The following is a 21,306-nucleotide window of genomic DNA, read 5'->3' on the forward strand; positions in this document are numbered from 1 at the left end:
AAATGGATAGAAGATACTCCATATACGTACATTAGTCAGGTAATAAAAAGTATTGACTGAAACAAAGATAGGTGAAAAGAATGAGGTAGTGAAAGACAAGGCCATAGATAATTTTGTGTTCTGGGGGGGGTTCAACAGCAGGTATCAAGTAAAAATCTTTTTTTTAACCACTTCCGGACCAGCCGCCGCAGTTTTAATGTGGTAGGCTGGCTCCCCTGCGCGAAATCACGTTACTGTACGTGATCTTGAGGGGTCGGAATAGCAGGCATGTGGGCTCCGCCCGATGCACGGCGGGGGTGCTGATGCTCATGGCCGACGGTCGCGATGACCACTGGCCACGAGCAATCATGACCAGGAGACACAGAACAGTGATGAGTGTGTGTAAACACACTTCCCTGTTCTGTTCTGACAGGAGTGACAGATCGTGTGTTCTTATTAGCTGGGAAACTAGATCTGTCACTTCCTATAGTTAGTCCCTCCCTCTTCAGTTATAATCACTCCCAGGGAACACTCTTAACCCCTTCACCACCCCCTAGTGTTAGCCCCTTAACTGCCAGTGACATTTTTAATCACAGTATTAATGCCAATAGTTCCAAAAATGTGTCAAAATTGTCCGATATGTCCACTATAATGTAGCAGTCATCATGAAAATCGCAGATCGCCGCCATTACTAGTAAAAAAAAAATAATAAAAATGCTATAAATCTATCCCCTATTTTGTAGACGCTATAACTTTTGCGCAAACCAATCAATATACTCTTATTGCGATTTTTTATTTAATTTTTTTACCAAAAATATGTAGAATGCATATTGGCCTAAACTGAGGAAAAAAAAAATTTTTCATATAGTTTTGGGGGATATTTATTATAGCAAAAAGTAAATAAAATGATTTTTTTTCCAAAATTATCATTTTTTTATTTATAGCGCAAAAAATAAAAACCACAGAGGCAATAAAATAATACCAAAAGAAAGCTTTATTTGTGTGAAACAAAGGACGTCAGTTTTGTTTGGGTACAAAGTCGCACGACCACGCAATTGTCAGTTAAAGCGACGCAGTGCCGAATCGCAAAAAGTGTTCTGGTCAGGAAGGGGGTAAATTCTTGCGGGGCTGAAGTGATTAAATAAAACAAATTGTGCCAAATGGTGCCAAATTCATAAAGACTGGAAAAAGAAAAAACTATGTGTTGCTCATAGTAAGCAATCACATGCTTAATTAAATTTTTTCAGATCCTCTTGAAAATGAACCTGATTTCAGTTTTGCCTTACCTTCTTCCAGTTTTTATGACAATTGCCCCTAGTGAGGTTAGCTATTGTCCAGTCTAAGGCCTGGTACACACTGAGCGAAAAAAAACTGACAGATGACTATACTAACATACACGGTGTTAGTACAGCAATCTCTCATAGTGTGCTATTGTGTTCTGATAGGGGGACCTCCCCCCCCCCCACCAGAACACAGGTCAGTGCTCTCAGCCAATGGAATTTGTATCACAGAGTGGTGCACTGTAATAACAAATCTTAGCCCAACATACCAGACAAGAAAAGCAGCACTGTGCAAAATCCATACATATAGAACATACCTCCCAACTTTCAGGTATGGACAAACATGATAGCGGGAGGGGCTTACGGGCTTAGGGGCCATGGTTAAACAAAACTAGGGTTTCTTTGTACCTATAAAATATGCTGAGGCTAAGCCTTCCATAATTGCTCTTGTGTTAGCCTGTTAGGCTCTGACTGTTCAAATGTAGCGATTTGGGAATGTGTGCAGAATATCGCTGTGATTTTGCTGCCACTCACCAATTCCATATCACACTGCAATGCTGGCAAAATGCAGCACATGTGTTTGTGTTCCATTAATTTTTAGTGGCACCAAAATACTGTGTGGTTTTGGATGCTTGTTGTGAGATAATCAGAGACTGCGGATGGCCTACATGATATAACCAGACACTTTGAATAGATTACGGAAGATAATCAGAGACTGCGGACACAACCTACTACAGGAGCCATTTCTAAAATTCTACCTTTTTCAGCAATGCACAGCTATACAGTTGGTAAACAATAGACATGGGCGCCCTCAATAAATTTGTTTTGTTCTGTTCCATTACGGTTCGTATTAAAATTAATTCGTACTTCGTATTTCATGTCCGAAATTCAATTTCAATTTCGTACGAAATACGAATTGTCGTTAGGTTCGTTAACTTGTACGAACGTTCGTTACAATTAATTTAAAGGCAAAAATATACCTCAATATGACATCGATGCTGATAGAAGTTTGGTTCCTATCCGAAATACGAATTTTCATTAGATGAGGGGCTCCCACCTTCCCTGTGCTGTGCTGACTTCCTCCTGGGATTCGTAAACAAAAATTCGTATTTCGGATCCTCCCGAACGTACGAATTTAGGGAAATTCGTACAAATTTGAGATTCGTACGAAACAAATCGCACATGTCTAGTAAACAACACTGTCAGGGTTTCAGCATAAGAGTCTATAGGCAGTCTTTATGATGAGAAAGACCTACCTGGCCTGGTTCATCTCCTACTTTCAGAGGTCCGGGGACAGGGCTCTCAGAGGTCAAGGGGAGGCACTCTCAGAGGTCTGAGGCTCTCAGTTCTCCCGCTTGGTTTCTATTCTCCAAACCTGTGCAGGCTGCATGGGGCAGGGTCTTAGCATCAGTGGAGCTCACGGTCCCACCCCTCCCTCCTACCAAAGCCTCCCTAAGCCGAAATCAAGCCTGACAGCCTGGGCTGGTACGCCCAGGAATCTGAGAGTGTAACAGCACACATCAGCGTGGATGAGTCAGTGCCAAGTGCGGAGGCAGGTGCCACTAGTTAAAGGCAGCCCACTGGAGCTCCTGGCCCCACCCCTCCCTCCTGCCAGAGCCTGGTGGTTGGGCAGTGTAACAGCACGCCAGACAGCACATCAGCGTGGGTGAATCAGTGCCAAGTGTGGTGGCATGACCGCTGTCACTAGTTAAAGGTGGCACACATAATAATTACTACCTCTGCACTAATGCTCTGGGGGGTTTCAACCCCCTCCTTATCTACGTCCCTGGTGAAAGATAGTGAAAAAGACAAGTTAGTGAAAAATCTGAAGCACAGGGGCTAAGGTACACTATATTGCCAAAAATATTGGGATGTCTGCCTTTACACACACATGAACTTTAATGGCATCCCAGTCTTAGTCCATAGGGTTCAATATTGAGTTGGTTCACCCTTTGCCACTATAGCAGCTTAAACTCTTCTGGGAAGGCTGTCCACAGGGTTTAGGAATGTGTCTATGGGAATGTTTGACCATTCTTCCAGAAGCACATTTGTGAGGTCAGGCACTGATGTATATGACCGAGGTATAACATTTTAAATAAAAAGGTAAGAAAGTCAAGAACATCGAAATAATGTTTCTTTGAACTGGGGTGGTTCAGTAATGTTTATAACTTTATGCATATATTTTGCAGATTTAATCAACCTAGTAATCGTTTTATCTCAAAACATCTGTATGAATTTTATATTTGACAAGTAAAAGTGAGCCCTTAGGTTAAATAGTTGATATTCCAGAGTCATTTACAAATCATAGTGGTACAAATAACCGCTAGTCATAAGATAATAATGTGATGATTAGCAAATTGTTGTATATAACATACAGCATAGAGTTCAGACTTCAAAAGTATAGATCATATAAAATATATGATAATGTACAGAGCGGTGGGTATGTAGTATGTAAAACACAGCACAGTGTATAGAATAGAAAAGCATGGATTATATAACTTACCTCACAATATACAGAGTGAAGCAATATGGAGAATAAAAAATACAGTAGAGAGTACAGGCAGGGGTAGTGTGGAGTATAAGGTACAGCACAATGCAGTGTGCTATGACATAAATAACACACTGTACAGTATAAAGATACTCCTCGTTTAACGACTTACCTGTCTAATGACTAGGGATGAGCCGAACACCCCCCGGTTCGGTTCGCATTAGAACTTTCGAACGGACCGCAAATTCGTACGAACTTTAGAACTCCATTGAAGTCTATGGGACTCGAACGTTCGAAATAAAAAGTGCTAAATGTAATTGCTAATATGCAAGATACTGTCCTAAAAAGGGTTTGGAGACCTGGCTCCTGCCCCAGAGGACATGGGTCAATGCCTAAAATGTTTTTAAAAATGGCCGTTTTGGCGGGAGCACTGATTTTAATGATGATTAAAGTAGAAAAAAAGTGAAATATTCCTTTAAATATTGTGCCTGGGGGTGTCTATAGTATGCCTGTGAAGTGCCACGTGTTTACCGTGTTTAGAACAGTCCCTGCACAAAATGACATTTAACGTAAAAAAAGTCATTTAAAACTGCTTGCGTTTTTAATGTAATATCTGGTTCTGACAATATGGATGAAAATCATTGAGAAAAATGGCATGGGTAGCCCCCCCCCCTGCCCATTACCAGTCCCTTTGAGTCTTGTACGGATATTAAGGGGAACCTCGTACCCATATTAAAAAAAGGAAAGACGTGGGCCCCCCAGGCCCTATATACTCAGAACAGCAGTATACAGGCGGTGCAAACAAGACAGGGACTGTGTAGATTTGTTGTGTTAAGTAGAATCTGTTTGTAATTTTGAACTGGTACATTTTTTAAGTGTAGCTCCAGTCAAAAAATCAATTTTTAAGCTTTTTGGAAAACATAGGGAAGGGTTATCACCCCTGTATAATTTGTTTTGCCGTCCATCTTTTTTCATCTCATTTCCTGTTGTCTCCTTCCGTTTGCAAGTAGGAGACGTTTGTAAGTTGAATGTTTGAAAGTAGGGGCCTGCCCTATATGCACTGCAGAAATGGTGGAACAAGGTGTTGATGTTGCCACAACATTGTAAGCCCTCAAAGTGACTCTTGGTGGGCGCTGGAGCGCCCTGCTGTGAACAATTATATCAAGAATTGTAATTACATGCCAATGTTGAACAGTGGTAGAAAAATTGGGCCTTTGGTGGTTGTGGTGATGGTGCCACAACACTATAAGTCCTCACAGTTACTCTCGGTGGGCACAGGAACGGGCCCTGCTGTGAAATATTATATCAAGAATTGTAATTACATGCCCCTGTTAAACAGGGGCTGAAAAATTGGGCTGGTGACACTGGTGCTGGTGCCACGACACTGCAACCTCTTCCATATATTTTAGTTGTAGTGCAGGAATGAGCCAGGCTGCAAAGCATTGCATCAAAAATTGTAATTAAACACCCCTGTTAAACAGGGGCTGAAAAATTGGGCCTTAGGCACTGGTGCTGGTGCAACCTCTCCCATATACTCTAGTTGTGGTGCAGGAATGAGCCCTGCTGCAAAGCATTGCATCAAAAATTGTAATTAAATGCCCCTGTTAAACAGGGGCTGAAAAATTGGGCTGGTGGCATCACTCAGGACCAAAAATGTTCTTCCAACATATCAACAGAGGAGGAAGAGGATAGACAATCAACATAACAGGACAGTCACTCAGCATCAGCATAGGCAGTCTTGAAGGGATGTGATATTTCAAAAAAAAATTATTCAGTTACATCAGCTTCAGGTGCTTGGTAGCTGTGGGTGATCCAAGACTGATTCATCTTTAGGAAGGTCAGTCAATCAACCGAGTTGGTGGACAGGCGCACCCTGTGATCGGTAACAAAGTCACCAGCAGCACTGATGGTGCGTTCCGGAAGAACGCTGGATGCAGGACAGGCCAGTAGCTCAATTGCATACTGTGCAAGCTCTGGCCAGTGATCCATCCTCAAGACCCAGTAAGCCAGAGGATTTTTGGTGGGAAAGGTGTCCAAGTCTGACCTTGCCCCTAGGTATTCCTGCACCATGTAAATCAGACGCTGGCGATGGTTGCTGGAACCGATCATACCTTGGGGCTGCGGACTAAAAAATTGTCTGAACGCATTGGTCAGATGGCCACCTTCTCCACCGCTCCTTCTGACCGATGCCTCAGCAACACATTGTCCAGGACCAGGAGTTTGTAACCTCCCAGTCTCTTGGAACGCATTGCACAGACCTTTCTGCAAGGCCTCCCGGAGATGTCTCATCCTCTGCTCCCTCTGCGATGGCAAGATAAGGTCGGCAACCTTACCCTTGTACCGTGGATCAAGGAGAGTGGCCAGCCAGTAATGGTCCCTCTCCTTGATCCAAAGAATACGAGGATCCTTCCGCAGGCTTTGCAGGATCAGGGAGGCCATGCAGCATAGGTTAGCTGAGGCATTCGGTCCGGAGTCCTCTGGGTCACTAAGGACAACATGATCCGCAGCTACCTCCTCCCAGCCACGTACAAGTCCACGAGTTTCTTGGGACTGTAAATCATCCCTACAAGACTGCTGCTGCTGCTGATGCTGAGTGCCAGCCTCCACCTCCATGCTGACACAATCCTCCTCCTCCTCCTCCTCGTCCTCTTCCTGTGTGATGGGTGGGACAGCAGGAACACTGTCTGGATAAAGGGGGCCTTGAGAGGCAAGGAAGTCCTCCTCTTCCTGCCTCTGTTCTGCCTCAAGTGCCCTGCCCATTATTCCACGCAGTGTATGCTCCAAGAGGTGGACAAGAGGTACAGTGTCACTGATGCATGCACTGTCACTGCTCACCATCCTTGTGGCCTCCTCAAACGGTAACAGGACAGTGTATGCATCCCTGATCATGCCCCACTGGCGTGGTGAGAAAAAACCAAGCTTCCCTGACCCTGTCCTGGTGCCGTAGTCGCACAGGTACTCATTGATGGCCCTCTGCTGCATGTGCAGCTGCTGCAGCATGGCCAACATTGAGTTCCACCTGGTGGGCATGTCACATATAAGGCGGTTCTTGGGCAGGTTCCACTCCTTTTGGAGCTCAGCCAGCCGAGCACAGGCATTAAATGATCAGCTGAAATGCACACAGACTTTCCTGGCCTGCTTCAGGACATCCTGTAAGCCCGGGTACCTGCCCAAGAAACGCTGCACCACCAGGTTAAGGACGTGAGCCACACAGGGCACATGGGTCAGTTGTCCCTGTCGGAGGGCGGAGAGGAGGTTGGTGCCATTGTCGCAAACCACCATTCCTGGCTTAAGCTGGCATGGCGTCAACCACCTCTCAGCCTGCCCCTGCAGAGCTGACAAAATATCTGCCCCAGTGTGGCTCCTGTCCCCCAAACAAACCAGCGCAAGCACGGCATGGCATAGTTTTGCCTGCGTACTTGCATAGCCCCTTGAACGCCTACGGAGCACCGCTGATTCTGAGGACAGAGCACTGGAAGAGGCCATGGAAGAAGAAGAGGAGGGGTGGAGGAAAGAGGTGTGTCACAACCAGTAGTAGCAGGTAACGTCCCTGTCCATGCCTGCTGGACCGTGAGTCAGCGGTAATATGCACCTTACCGCTGACCACCCTGTCCAGCGAGGCAAGGACATTGCCTTCCACATGCCGGTAGAGAGCCGGAATCGCCTTCCGTGAGAAAAAGTGGCGTTTGGGGACCTGCCACTGAGGAACCGCACATTGTACAAACTCACGGAAGGTGGCCGAGTCTACCAACTGAAAAGGCAGCAGTTGAAGTGCTAGCAATTTAGCCAAGTTAGCATTCAACCGCTGGGCATGTGGATGGCTGGGAGTGAACTTCTTTCGACAGTCCAGCAGCTGGGCAGGGAAATTTACCTGCTATAATCAGACGTGGGTGTACTGCTAGCAGAGTGCCCGGAAGCATTTGGCTGTGACTCACCTAATTCTACACCTTCATTCCTCTCAGAGCAGGTTTCAGAGAGGACTGAAGGTCTAGTGGGGGTTGGAGATCCCAGCTGATGAGGAGCAAGGAGAGGTCCACTTTGTTCTGTGGTGTGGGTCTTTGAGGTACACTTGCCAACGAGCTGCATGGCAGGTCAACATATGTCTGGTCAAGCATGTGGTTCCCAAGCGGCTGATGTTTTGGGCATGCGAGATACACTTGAGACATATGTTGCAAATAGCAGCGGTGCGATCTGATGCACTCGTCTCAAGAAAGGCCCACACCAAAGAACTTTTAGAATAACACGCAGAGGCAGCGCCCTGCACAGGCGGAGCTCTGCGGTGTGATTCAGTCGGTGTGCTGCCCCTAAGCTGGCCCCCGGAGGGCATCCTGCCTCGTTGGACATGTGCCTCCTCCTTATCCTCTCTCCTACCAGGCACCCACATGGAGTCAGTGCCCTCATCATCCCCTCCCTCTTCATCGCTAGAGCAAACCTGGCAGTATGCTGCAGCTTGTGGAGCATGACTGCCAGATTGCTGTCCTTCTTGAGCATCCCCTCTCTCTGCGCTCACGCTACTGCTTTCCTCTAGCTGAGTATCATCATCAGAGCCTACAAAACACTGGGCATCCTCCTGGAGCATGTACCCAACACTGTGCTCAAAGAGTTCAGGGGACTCCTCAGGAAGACGTGGTGGGTCTAGGGAAGGAGTCACTGATGATGACATTGAGACAAGGGAAGATGATGCGTTGGCAGCTGCTTTGCTAGTACCCTGAGCCTGGGTGAGAGAGGATGAGGAGGATGAAGAGGGCTTGGTCATACTCTCTACCAAGTCTTCGGCATGATGCGGCTCAATGCGGCCAGCTGCCGAAAAGAAGGAAAAGCGTGTCCCATGGCCACGTGCTGATGATGACGATGCACCGCGTCCACGAACAGCACTGTTGTCTCTAGACACAGAGCCTGCTTGCCCTCTTTTATCGGCTCGCGCCTGTCTGCCTCTCCTTGTTGGCCTTCCAGACATGGTAATGGCCTGAAGGGAGATGGGAAAACCAGCAATTGGGTAATGTATATTGTGCTGTAAGCACACAACACCCACTAACTCCTGCAGATGCCTTTATTATAGAACAGGAATTAAAGGGTAGATACTGGTGTATACTGTGCTGTGCTGGAGGCACACAACACCAACTAACTCCTGCAGATGGCAGATGGCTCAATTAGAGAAGAGCTATATAGGTGGATAATGGTGTATACTGCAGTCAGGGCACACAGACAACACCCACAATCTCCTACAGCTGACTGAAAGCTCTATTACAGAAGAGCAATATAGCTAGCTATATAGGTAGATATAATGGTGTATAGTGCGCTCAGGGCACGCAGACAACACGCACAGTCTCCTACAACTGACTGCAAGCTCTATTACAGAAGAGCAATATAGCTAGCTATATAGGTGGATATAATGGTGTATTGTGCGGTCAGGGCACGCAGACCACACCCACAATCTCCTACAACTGACTGCAAGCTCTTTTACAGAAGAGCAATATAGCTAGCTATATAGGTGGATATAATGGTGTATACTGCGGTCAGGGCACGCAGACAACACGCACAATCTCCTACAACTGACTGCAAGCTCTATTACAGAAGAGCAATATAGCTAGCTATATAGGTGGATATAATGGTGTATACTGCACTCAGGGCACGCAGACAACACCCACAAACTCCTGCAGATTGCTAAAAGCTCAATTACAGAAGAGCAAGAACGCTAAATTGGCCGATAACAAACGGTGTATACTGTGTTGAAGGTACACAGAGAACACCCACTAACTCCTACAGACGCCAACACACTACACAAGGCCGCCGCGCTGGCGGCCTTATATAGAGTGGGCCGTGTACTACACAGCCTGAGCTATGATTGGCCACAGGCATCCTGCCTATGGCCAATCATGGCTCTCCTCGCTGCCGGCGCTGTGATTGGCCAAGCATGCGGGGTCACGGTTCATGCTTGGCCAACCATGAGCCAGCAATGCACTGTGCAGTGCATTGTGGGCCGTGAGCGCCACACGAATTTGGCTCGAATGGCCCATAACGTTTGGTATTCACCGAACGTGCGAACAGCCGATGTTTGAGTCGAACATCAAGCTCATCCCTACTAACGACTGCTCGGACTTACGACCAGCTCTCCCCACCTGAAAGATGCACTGTACATCACTGCATTGTACGGCACAGTACATCATTTTCATTTGAGCTCTGTACTTATGCAAATTAAAGCAAAGTTTTTGAGCTGGAGTTTTGTGTTTAGACCTTTTTTTCACAATACAGTACAGTAGTTAGACCCCTTTCACACTGGTGCGGTTTTCATGGACTTTAGCGCTAGAAATAGTTACATAGATACATAGTAGGTGAGGTTGAAAAAAGACACAAGTCCAACCTAGGTGTGTGATTATATGTCAGTATTACATTGTATATACCTGTATGTTGCGGTCATTCAGGTGTTTATCTAATAGTTTATTAAAACTATCGATGTCCCTCACTGAGACCACTGCCTGTGGAAGGGAATTCCACATCCTTGCCGCTCTTACAGTAAAGAACCCTTTACGTAGTTTAAGGTTAAACCTCTTTTCTTCTAATTTTAATGAGTGGCCATGAGTTTTGTTAAACTCCCTTCTGCAAAAAAGTTTTATTCCTATTGTGGGATCACCAGTATGGTATTTGTAAATTGAAATCATATCCCCTCTCAAGCATCCCTTCTCCAGAGAGAATAAGTTCAGTGCTTGCAACCTTTCCTCATAACTGATATCCTCCAGACCCTTTATTAGCTTTGTTGTCCTTCTTTGTGCTCGCTCCATTTCCAGTACATCCTTCCTGAGGACTGGTGCCCAGAACTGGACAGCATACTCTAGGTGGGGCTGGACCAGAGTCATGTAGAGCAGGAGAATTATTGTTTTATCTCTGGAGTTAATCCACTTTTTAATGCACGCCAATATTCGGTTTGCTTTGTTAGCAGCAGCTTGCCATTGCATGCTATTGCTAAGTCTATCATCTACTAGGACCCCCAGGTCCTTTTCCATCCTAGATATCCTCAGAGGTTCTCCCCCCAGTGAGTAGATTGCATTCATATTTTTGCCACCAAAATGCATTATTTTACATTTTTCTACATTGAACCTCATTTGCCATCTAGTTGCCCACCCCATTAATTTATTCATATCTTTTTGCAAGGTTTCCACATCCTGCAGAGAAGTTATTGCCCTGCTTAGCTTAGCATTGTCCACAAATACAGAGATTGAACTGTTAACCCCATCCTCCAGGTCATTTATGAACAAATTTAAACAGGATTGGTCCCAGCATAGAACCCTGGGGGATATACCCTCTGCAAAGTGCCTGAAAACCACGTCCCATTCATTCCAGTGTGTCTTTTCACACTGGAGCAGTGCGTTTGTGGGACGTTCCAAAAAGTTCTGCAAGCAGCATCTTTGGGGCAGGTTGGGAGTGCTGTATTTAGCGCTCCCAAAACACCCTGCCCATTGGAATGAATGGTCAGCTCTTTCAAAGCGTAGCAAAACAGGATTTTTTTAAACCTTTTTCTGGGTGCTTTAGAACTAATGCCCGGCGCTTTCAGTGTGAAAGCAGCCTTAGGAATGCTTAAAATATTGATTATTTGTGGCTCCTCATTTAACGACCAATTCATTTTACGACCCGTTGTAACGAAACCTGGTCGTTAAGTGAGTAGAGCCTGTACAGAATGGAGAGGAGCAAAATATATAATATAGAGAATGTTCTACAGAGTGCAAATGTCTAAAGATTTTAAAGGTGGATTCATTTTGAAGTATGTAAGGTACAACACACAGAATGCGGCAAATTGCCATATGCAACATACAGCACAGAGTACAGAGTGCAGCAGTCTGGATTAGGTAATACACAGCACAGCATAAACAGTGAAATGGTATGGGATATGTAATGTACAGTAAAACACAGCATTAAAATGCTACATTAAAATGTACAGCTCAGTGTATAGAGTGCAGTGGTTCAGAAGATGTGTTATATAATCTGGTATGGGAGGGAAGTGGGGAGAAATGAGGAGTATTTGTTACACCAGATAATGCACTCCCACAATTATAAAGCATAAACTGTATGAGCTTGTTCACATAGAAGCTTAAGTGTAAACCTGAATACTCTTCTGTACCATTGTAGACTATGATATAGTTGGATATAATTCTTGAACAATGGTGCGCTTATTCTGTACGTTATAGTGTGCATAAAGTGTCATGTGCATAAATAAATAAATCAATGAGTTGATTCGGACAATTAATGATACAAATAAACATCCAAAAAAAAAAAAAAATATATATATATATATATATATATATTAAAATATATATATATATATATATATACTGTCAATATAAAGATCAATATTGATAAAGTGCTCCTTCAAAGGATATAGTAGTTATGTGATCCATGTCACCACTTCCATCACCAGGTGCAATGCCTGCTCACCTTGGGTCATACAAAGCTCTCAATAATGTGTTCTAGGGCGAACCAGCCAGCAATAGCATCAAGATATTCACAGTGTCCTTCAATATAAAGCCATCTGTTTTCTGGAGTGTCTCGGGGAAGAGAATGAGAAAAACGCGCAACAATGTAACTCAATCAGGGCCGTGGGTAGTGAGCATATAAAAATTTCCCACTCACTTATTCTATCATATTGTGTATAGCATATCATTTTTATGTAAGGCAAATCAGGTAGACACAGTTGTAGCGCTGAGGAGGAGAGCAGTGTCCACATTTGCCACATATGCCTTACATAAAATGATATGCTATATGAATCAGATAATTACACATGGGTCAGCCTTGTTGTTTTTCAGAAAAGACATATCAACCTAAGGCAGAGATATGCAATTAGAGGACCTCCAGCTGTTGCAAAACTACAAGTCCCATGAGGCATAGCAAGACTCTGACAGCCACAAGCACGACACCCAGAGGCAGAGGCATGATGGGACCTATCATTTAGCAACAGCTGGAGGTCAGCTAATTGCATATCCCTGACCTAAGGGGACTAACACAGGTGACAACACTTACTACTTTGCTGTATTTGTCACGTGTATACAATGGGAGGTATAGCTGCACTACTTTATTTTTGTACAACATATTACTGATATTTAATTTATTTAAGTCTTTATGTTCATTAACTGGATTTTAGAACAGCTAATACTTGATACTGTATTTTGAGATACTGAAACAAGTATAAAAGCCAAATTTCTAATGAGCATACTTGTTTTGAGTCAGTGACTTTGAAAGGGATTACGTTATTGAATTAGCATGTCTGTCAAGAAATTAGTGTTTTCAGGTGATTTCAGAAATCATTGCCGGATTAGCCAATAGACAGAGTAGGCACTGGTCTATGGACCCAAAGCCGTTTAAGGGCCCCCGCAACAACAGATGAAAATAATATTGATTTGAGAAAAATTTGAGATAAAATTACCATGAAGCTTTCTTAGATTGTTTACAAAAGAGAGAGAGGAAAAAAAAGAAACTAAAAATGTTACATTAAAGATACATAATATCTTTATGTATGTACATTACATTAATACCATATTAATGTAATGTACCTAATAACAACTTTAAATACATAAACAAAATCAGGTTCACATTAGTTTGTCTCTTAAAAGCTTATCTTCTTTCAGCCTTCAGTTAAAATCTTTGGTACAACCTACATACATGTAGCGATCGTCATCTCCATCTAGTGGCCAATGTGCACACTACTTAGTTCAATGTTATTCCACTAGAGCGGGAGAATGAGACACCTGCAGAAACCTGCAAGGGGGCAAGATTTTGACTATCTAGGGGACTCTACGGAGTTTAAACCAGCAGTGTCAGCAATTTTAGCCCACATATTTAGCCCACGTGTTTTCTCAATCCTTAAAAATGTCTCTAAAGACAAAACTTTTTTTTTTTTTTTAATCTTGGGTAGAATAAGGAATGCTCAGAACCCCAACCCAGTGTTTTGTTCCCATTTGGCAGACTTTCCTTCATTTGTCCTGTAGACATTTGTTTTGAGTTAGATACTAAAACCATTGGATGAGCAGGGATCTAGTGTCTACAGAAGTAGACTTCAGCAATCAGTGTTTCCATATTACCTCCCTACAGGCTCCCTTTTCAATTTGGATAGAGTAGGAAATGTTTTAAACTCCACATCTGTCATATTTTTTCAACTGTGTCCCATTTAGGGAATTTTACTTCACATTTTTTCCCTTCAATCAATCCCCATGACTGTGGGTACCAGGGCTAATACAGAAGGTGAATTTCCCTAGCAGGGACACAAACACCTGACAGGGGTTTTAACCCGTCCCCAATCTATCCAAAGCCTGACAGGGATTTTAACCCTTCCTCAATCTATCCATAGCCAAAGCCTGACAGGGGTTTTAACCCTTCCCCAATCTATCCATAGCCAAAAAAAAAGTTGGAGTTTCCAAAATTGGCAATAGAGTAGATGTGAAGTTTTGCTATTCATAACTCTCACATTCAACCTTGGTCTAAAATAAAACAATCTTATGTGTGCAAAGGTATGCAGTTAACAGTAAATAGGGTAACTGAAAAATTAAGTTGTCTTCATTTTTTGCAGAGGTTAATAAGGGCACAGACCCCATTAGAGCTCCTATGGCCTATATCATAGGTAGGCAGCTACAAGATAAAGGTAGCCTTATTGTAATGCATACTGTTCTCTATGATGTTTGTATGGGAAGTTTTGTCTAGAAAAAGAAACTGGTAAATAATAATTTCATCTTCAAAACAAATATAATAATTGTAAATTTCTATTAATAAGTATCATTCCAATGGTAATTTTAGTATGAGTTAAAATGGTGAGGTGCAGATTCTAAGACCTAGAGTGTGATTTAACCGTCTTCCAGAATGCTGCATTGAAAATGGATTTTTACAATGTATGTACTGCTGTTTGTGTTTTGTTGTTGATGGGTGTTGTCTATTTTAGATGTCTTAAAGGTAAATCCTTGTTTCAAAATGGAACTCAGTGCTCAAGGTCTGCCCTTGAAATTAATAACCTCACTATTATAACAGCATCCTCTGTTGCCCTATTCCTTGTATTTATTCTACTCAAACTTGTTGGGAACATGTATGGAAGATACGGCCACAAGACAAAATCAGAGTAAGATGGCACTATATTTTTATTAGTTCAAGAAACAAATGAAAAGGTAGGCTATGCAATGCATGCTCACCAAGTATAACAAATTCTATTATAGAATTAATGAGAAAGACTACAGTCTACACATTTCGGGAAAAATAGCCCCTGCCTTTTACCATGATGAATGTCTGAAGGGTCCCAACATCCCTATTTGTCCCACATGTGCCTACACCAGTCCTTCAAGGAACATTGATCAGAGGGGGCTGAACACTCCTCAACACCCACAATACGGTGCGCGGAGGTAAAGCGGATAGAAGAAAGGCCCTCTCTATGGTTTTCTTCCACTATATTCTAATAACATATAATTGCATGAAGTAGTTTAGACACCATTGCTGCTATTTTACCTTTCCTTTCAACATCACTAACATTACAGCAATTTCCCTAAAATGCATGCTACATGTGTACTACAAGAAAGGTTGCCATACAAATCCCCCATAGCTTTCCATGTTAGTCTTTTCAAGGCATGCTTCTGTTTGTCACCATTTGCTCAGTTTAGAAAGCTATTAAGAATATATTTATTTTTTTGCATTTATTTTCTTTTTACAGATTGCCATCTCCCATAGAGAAGGAAAATCAGAAGAGCAAGCACTAAAGTAAATTTTCAGCATTGTATGCAGTTAAAAAAAAGGGTTACATTTGCATTTTTTTTTTATTTCTAATTAAATTATGTTGATCCAATTGCAAAATGTCCAGATTTGGGACAGATTTCGATTTCTAAATTCCAATATTTTTTTTTTTCATTTCTTAGCCTTCAGGCCATGCGTTTTCTCCCAAAAAAAAAATAATTGTGTAAAAATGCTCAGCGTGTATTGCTTTGGTAATATATAGATTCAGCTTTTTATATGGCAAGGAAAATTATTCAGATTTTATAGGCCTCATAAATACAAAGTTTAATACTTTCTGTTTAATGAGCCATGTAGCACACCAGTGTATTTATTTAAAAAGAGCTTTTGGTTAATTGTGTGTTCACCCTGAACCTAGCCTGTTCATAGTTTGGCTGATGGAAGTAGAAAGGTCATTGTGCTGTATCATCAGGGGGGCAGCTGCAAGAACCCGGAAAAGACAGCTGGTTCCCAATGAGGAAGAACGTAAAGTGCAAGGTGTGTAGCAGTGGAGGGGTGAACCACAGCAGATTAACGCTGGATTCATTGGATATGTAAGTATGCTTATTGGGGGCAACACAACATAGAAGGTAAGAGGGGATGGGATAAGAAAATTAAAGTGGTTTAAAGCTTTAAGGTTTTTTACCTCAGTGCATTTTCTTTTTTATACCTCAGTACTTTATTTTTTATTTTTTAGATTCATACTTACCTAGGTGGATGCAACATCGGTCCAATGCTGCATCTGTCCCCCGGCACCTCTAACACTGAAAACCAAGCGGCTAAACACCACTGACTGCTCAGTTCTCACAGCTCCATGAGCAGAGAGCTGCTGACTGTCAATCAGTGGCTCTCTGCTCCCTCCTCGCTCACTGGAGAGCCGGGCTGTGGAGGTGGCGGGAGTGGCCGGCTCAGGTTCTCAGCAGTGCCAGTCCAGGGATCTGGGCAGATCATGACTCTATGGTGGTGATGACGCCCAAGCCTGGACCGACTCTGTTATGTCAGCAGAGAGCAGATTACAGCCCGCTGTTTGCTAAAAATGGAGTGCAAAACAACCTGCACTCCTGTGATCCACAGGAGTACAGCCAAACGATCTTTGACTGTACATCTCCTTTAAGGTAAAAACCTTCTTTGCCTGGAATCCCCCTCCCCCCGAGCCCCCCTGAGCCCCATTGTGATCCAGCACTGTGCATACGATGAGTATCTCTCCTGGCTCTGCCCCTCCGTCACAGAGCAGATCGATAGCAGTGGGAGCCATTGGCTCCCACTGCTGTCAATCAAACTCTGGATGCAGGCAGCGGGACTTGGGAGCTAGCCTGCATAAGTGCCCCCAAAGGAAGTGGCTTCCTATGAGGGCACTGGGTGAAGAGGAGGAGCTTGGAGTGACAGTGAGGGACCAGGAAAGAGAAGGCTCAGGGCGGCTCTGTGCAAATCCATTGCACAGAGCAGGTAAGGCTAACATGTTTGGGGGTTTATTTTTTATTTTTGTACTAAAATAACAAAGTTTTACAAACACTTTAAAGTAGTTTGGTGAAGTTTTAGTTTAAAGTGTTGAGGGAAGAGGGTCAGCATTACACCCAGGCAACTGGCATTTGCAAAATGAAAAGTCATAGTAGCAGCCTATATATAAATATAGTGAAGATTTGCTTTGACGGTACAGGGCAAAATAAATGATCCACTTAACTTTCCCCTTCCCAGCAACACAGGCTCACATTCCCTTTGCTCCCACGTTACATTTCCAAAATCAATTCTAATACCCTGGCATGATAATGAGTGAGGTTGTGACTCGCTCCCATTCCTTCCCCCATGTGACAATACTAGGTGAGGTGCCTTTTTATGGGCCCTCATTGCCATTACATGGAGTCAGGGTGAAATCCATGGGGCTTTCCTTTTTCTTTTTTTTTTTTTTGGTAATAGAACGGTCTTATTAAATTTGTATTTAATCTATACACAAAAAAAAAAAGAAAAAAACGTTTTTTTTCTGTTTTGACCAGTGTTATTTTTTAGTTATAATGTGAATAAATAAAAAAATATTCTGGTCTAAAGATAAGCAAAGCTATTTGCAAACGTAGAAAGGTGTTTTGACAATTTTTTATTTTTTTTTTTCCCGCTACACTGAAAAGATAACAAATAAAATGAATGGAAAGAGAAAAATATACTTGATTTGAAACATAATAGCTAAGGAGGAAATGGGAAGGAAGAGTTAGGGCTGAATACGGTTAAAACGGACTTACATTTTATTGAATTTTCTTTAAATGATATCATATGCAGACCAAATGCCACAACTACATATGAATGAAGTAGTAGCTACTGTCTACAATATTAAATAGAAAGGTAGTTGCACGCTGCTAATCAATAAACTAACACTAAAAAGAAACTACTGTGAAAGTGAATGAATGCTGAATGATGAATGTACAATATATTGTTACACTGCATAAATTATGCTTGTCAACTATCTTCAAGTGTCATTATACACAGAATCAGCTGCATTTTGACAACAGCTCCTGCTTTGTAATGCATAGCAATTCATGGCTGTCATTTTCACAACTAGTAATTGTTAGCAATAGCTTTGGGGGAAAGTGGGAATCCCAATGTTTTCTTCCTTTTAGGCAGCTGTATTAAAGCAATGGTTGTGTCGCATATTGGTAAACCTTTCTCTGAAGAAGGGAAAATAGTTAATGAAATAAAACGGATAACATATGCTCAAGAATATTTTGTACAATTGTTGAACAGACAAGCTTGTATGGGTCTTTGTTAAGTATAATTTACACCCGATTTATTCATGATAAGTCCCTAGAAAACTAGTAAAGTTAGTAGGAGTTAACTGTGATCCTAAGGAAAGAAAACCTTTATGTGTTTCAAGAACAGTCATCTTTAAAATACATTTTGGTAGGCTCAGAGGGGTTGATTTACTAATGGCAAATTCACTGTGAACAGTTGCTCCAGAGCTTGTTAAATGTGGAGATGCTCTGCTGACTTCCATCATCCACTCATGTGCAAGCAAAAATATATATATATATATTTTTTGCATGTGATTGAGTTAAAAAGTAAAGCTTCACCTCCTTTACTAGGCTCTGGATCAACTGCAAGTACGCAGTCTATTTGCCTTTAGTAAATCAACCCCACTAATTTCTTATACATCGTTATGTTACCATTTTGTACTTTGCTAATAACTCTTTTGTAAGCATAATTCAGTGCAATTTTTATGACTACAGCTAAATGTTATTGTTGTAAAAGGTCACAATAACTTGGGGATTTGTTTGCCCTCACATATCTTATTGTTTAAGGACTACACATCTGTCTTCTAACTAAGAACCTGGCTACTGCCATCTACCAGTACATTAGTTGTCCCTAGTGGGCAGGGCTGGACTGATATAAAAATTTGTCCCTGGACTTCATCCAGACTGGCCCACGTTAATTTTGCAAACACGCAAAAAAAACAAGTTAACAATTGAAGTGGGAGGGCGATATACAGTACTGCCAGGTTAGGTGAAATACAGTAGTGTCAGGTTAGGTGATATACAGTAGTTCCTGGTTAGGTTATATACAGTAGTGTTAGGTGATATACAGTAGTGTCAGGTTAGGTGATATACAGTAGTGCCTGGTTAGGTTATATACAGTAGAGCCAGGTTAGGTGATATACAGTAGAGCCAGGTTAGGTGATATACAGTAGTGTCAGGTTAGGTGATATAGAGCCAGGTTAGGTGATATACAATAGTGTCAGGTTAGGTGAGATACAGTAGTGTCAGGTTAGGTGAGATACAGTAGTGTCAGGTTAGGTGAGATACAGTAGTGTCAGGTTAGGTGATATACAGTAGTGCCAGGTTAGGGGATGTAGTGGCAGGTTAGGTGATATACAGTAGTGCCAGGTTAGGTGGTATACAATAGTGCCAGGTTAGGTGATATAGAGCCAGAGTAAATACATGACAACATGAATAGATAAGAGAATGTTGGTCCTGTTCCACTCTTCCTCCATTACCTGCACTAAAAGTACGAACATATGGCTGCTGCAGAACCTCTTTCTCCCCTTCCCTGAAGTAAACATAGAGAAAAAAAAAACTCACATGGAGTTAGCAAGCCGAGGACTGATTCTGGCTTCTTCCTGGAACTGAAGTCAAAATGTGGTGGGAGGGGAAGAGGGAGGGGCTGCAGAATGAACAAAGCATTATTAGCTAACACTGAGATGCGATGCAAATATCCTCCCTCCCTTTGTTGGTCGTAGATCGGGACACTGAAATAACATCATCCAGCCATGCATCTTACTGCCGTGTACTCTTCTCCGGACATTACAGGTTTTGCACACACAGTGGTGGGCTTAGGAGTTGAAGTGCTGCTGTTCGAGCTGGCTCTGCCTGCTGTCATTATGACAAGCAGAAGAGCCAGCCGAACTGCAAACTTTGAACAACAGGACAGGGAGGATGATCGGCATGGCAATTACAGAGTGATGCCCCATGTGTCTCTCCATCCAGCAGTTGGCAGCCTACAGGAGGGGGTGAGAGAGACACACGGAGCTTCGCTCTGTAATTGCTGCATCAATCATTTTAATAGAGGGGGCACAGTATAATGTTGGGGGGTCAGGGCCCCATCTGCCCCCCCTAGTGATACCACCGAGTACAGCAGTGGTCAAATTAATGGCCGTGCGAGCAACACAGCCATTACTTTGACAGGCTGTCACTAAAAACCAGCCCACTGAGCCATCAGCCCACTGGGAAACTAACGGTAGTTTTGACGTCCAGTACATGCCTGCTAGTGGGGAAAATCATAGTGCAGAAATCTAAAAGCATTATGCAGCACAACCCTGACCTCCTTGCAGGGGTTCCTGGTAAAAAAAATAGACCTTTACTACAAAAAAAACTATAAACTGGTTGGCAAATCATTGGTTTTGGGACTAGAGATAGTGGGCTTGAGTTACTGAAGGCAAATAGACTGTTCACTTTGTAAGGAAATAATCCCCAACGCTTCATGAAAGAGGTAAAGCTCTGCTGGCCTCCATCATTTATTCATGTCTAAGCACAAAAATGTTCCTTTTCTTTCCTTGTACATGATTGGGTATTCTTTACAAAGGGAAATTTCATTATATTCACTAAGCTGTAGAGAAAATTTCCTTGCAAAGTGCAACTTGCCTTGCAGTGAATAGTCTAATTACCTTTAGTAAATCAACTTTATTGCATTTATACAGAATGGTCTAGTACCTTATAGTGTCTATTTTCTGTCAATTGGATTGGTTTAGTAGTTTCGTATTTCCAGAATGGTACACTTTAAGATTAGATGTTGTTCATACGCCATACATCTGGTTAACTCCCATTTATAAATGGCAACCCATCAAATACAGTCTGTGACGGATCCTATCTCCCACACTCCGCTTGAGTGTTTCCGTCAGTATACCGCTTCCTAAGTCCTGGACGACGCCAATGGCTCTGGCTATAGGAACCACTAAGAACTAGACAACACCAGTCTTGGAGTACATCAGGAATCAACCTTTATTTGAGATCTCACACAAAATATATACAGCAGGGTGACTAAAACCTAACCTAATTAGCATGAGCTAATTATCTAATCAACACTGGACTCCTTCATTCAATTGCAGGGTTAATTAGCACAAACAAAACAACAATTGGTGAAATACTCTTTAGAATATGTGTCAAGTCAGACTAGACTCATTAACATTATACAAGACAACAGACAGGTGGCTGGAGTTGATGATATTAGCATCTAAGGCCGCGTACACACGCGGGGACTGTTCGCTCAACTTTGTTTGTCAAACAGTTTCAGCGGACAGTCCGCTAAAACTTAGCATGGACGGACTTGCCCACACACGATGAACGAACAGTC

The 21,306-nt window shown here is 42.7% G+C and overlaps 1 protein-coding gene across 2 annotated transcripts in view; it reads left to right on the forward strand.

Annotated features, from left to right (window-relative positions):
• Window positions 1-21,306, forward strand: part of IMPG1 (interphotoreceptor matrix proteoglycan 1) — a 376,955-nt gene that overhangs the window by 330,343 nt on the left and 25,306 nt on the right. The window contains exon 16 of one of the 2 annotated variants that reach the window (XM_077487351.1): window positions 15,422-15,468. The exons of the other annotated variant lie outside the window; for it this stretch is intronic. Coding sequence (XP_077343477.1) covers window positions 15,422-15,467 — 46 coding nt within the window. The 3' untranslated portion in view covers window position 15,468. The remainder of the gene's footprint in view (window positions 1-15,421; window positions 15,469-21,306) is intronic. 2 annotated transcript variants of the gene reach the window in all.

The sequence above is a fragment of the Lithobates pipiens genome, unplaced genomic scaffold (assembly GCF_037356315.1).
Source record: "Lithobates pipiens isolate NorthernLeopardFrog02 unplaced genomic scaffold, aLitPip1_a1.2 Scaffold_18, whole genome shotgun sequence".
Taxonomy (NCBI): Eukaryota; Metazoa; Chordata; class Amphibia; order Anura; family Ranidae; genus Lithobates; species Lithobates pipiens.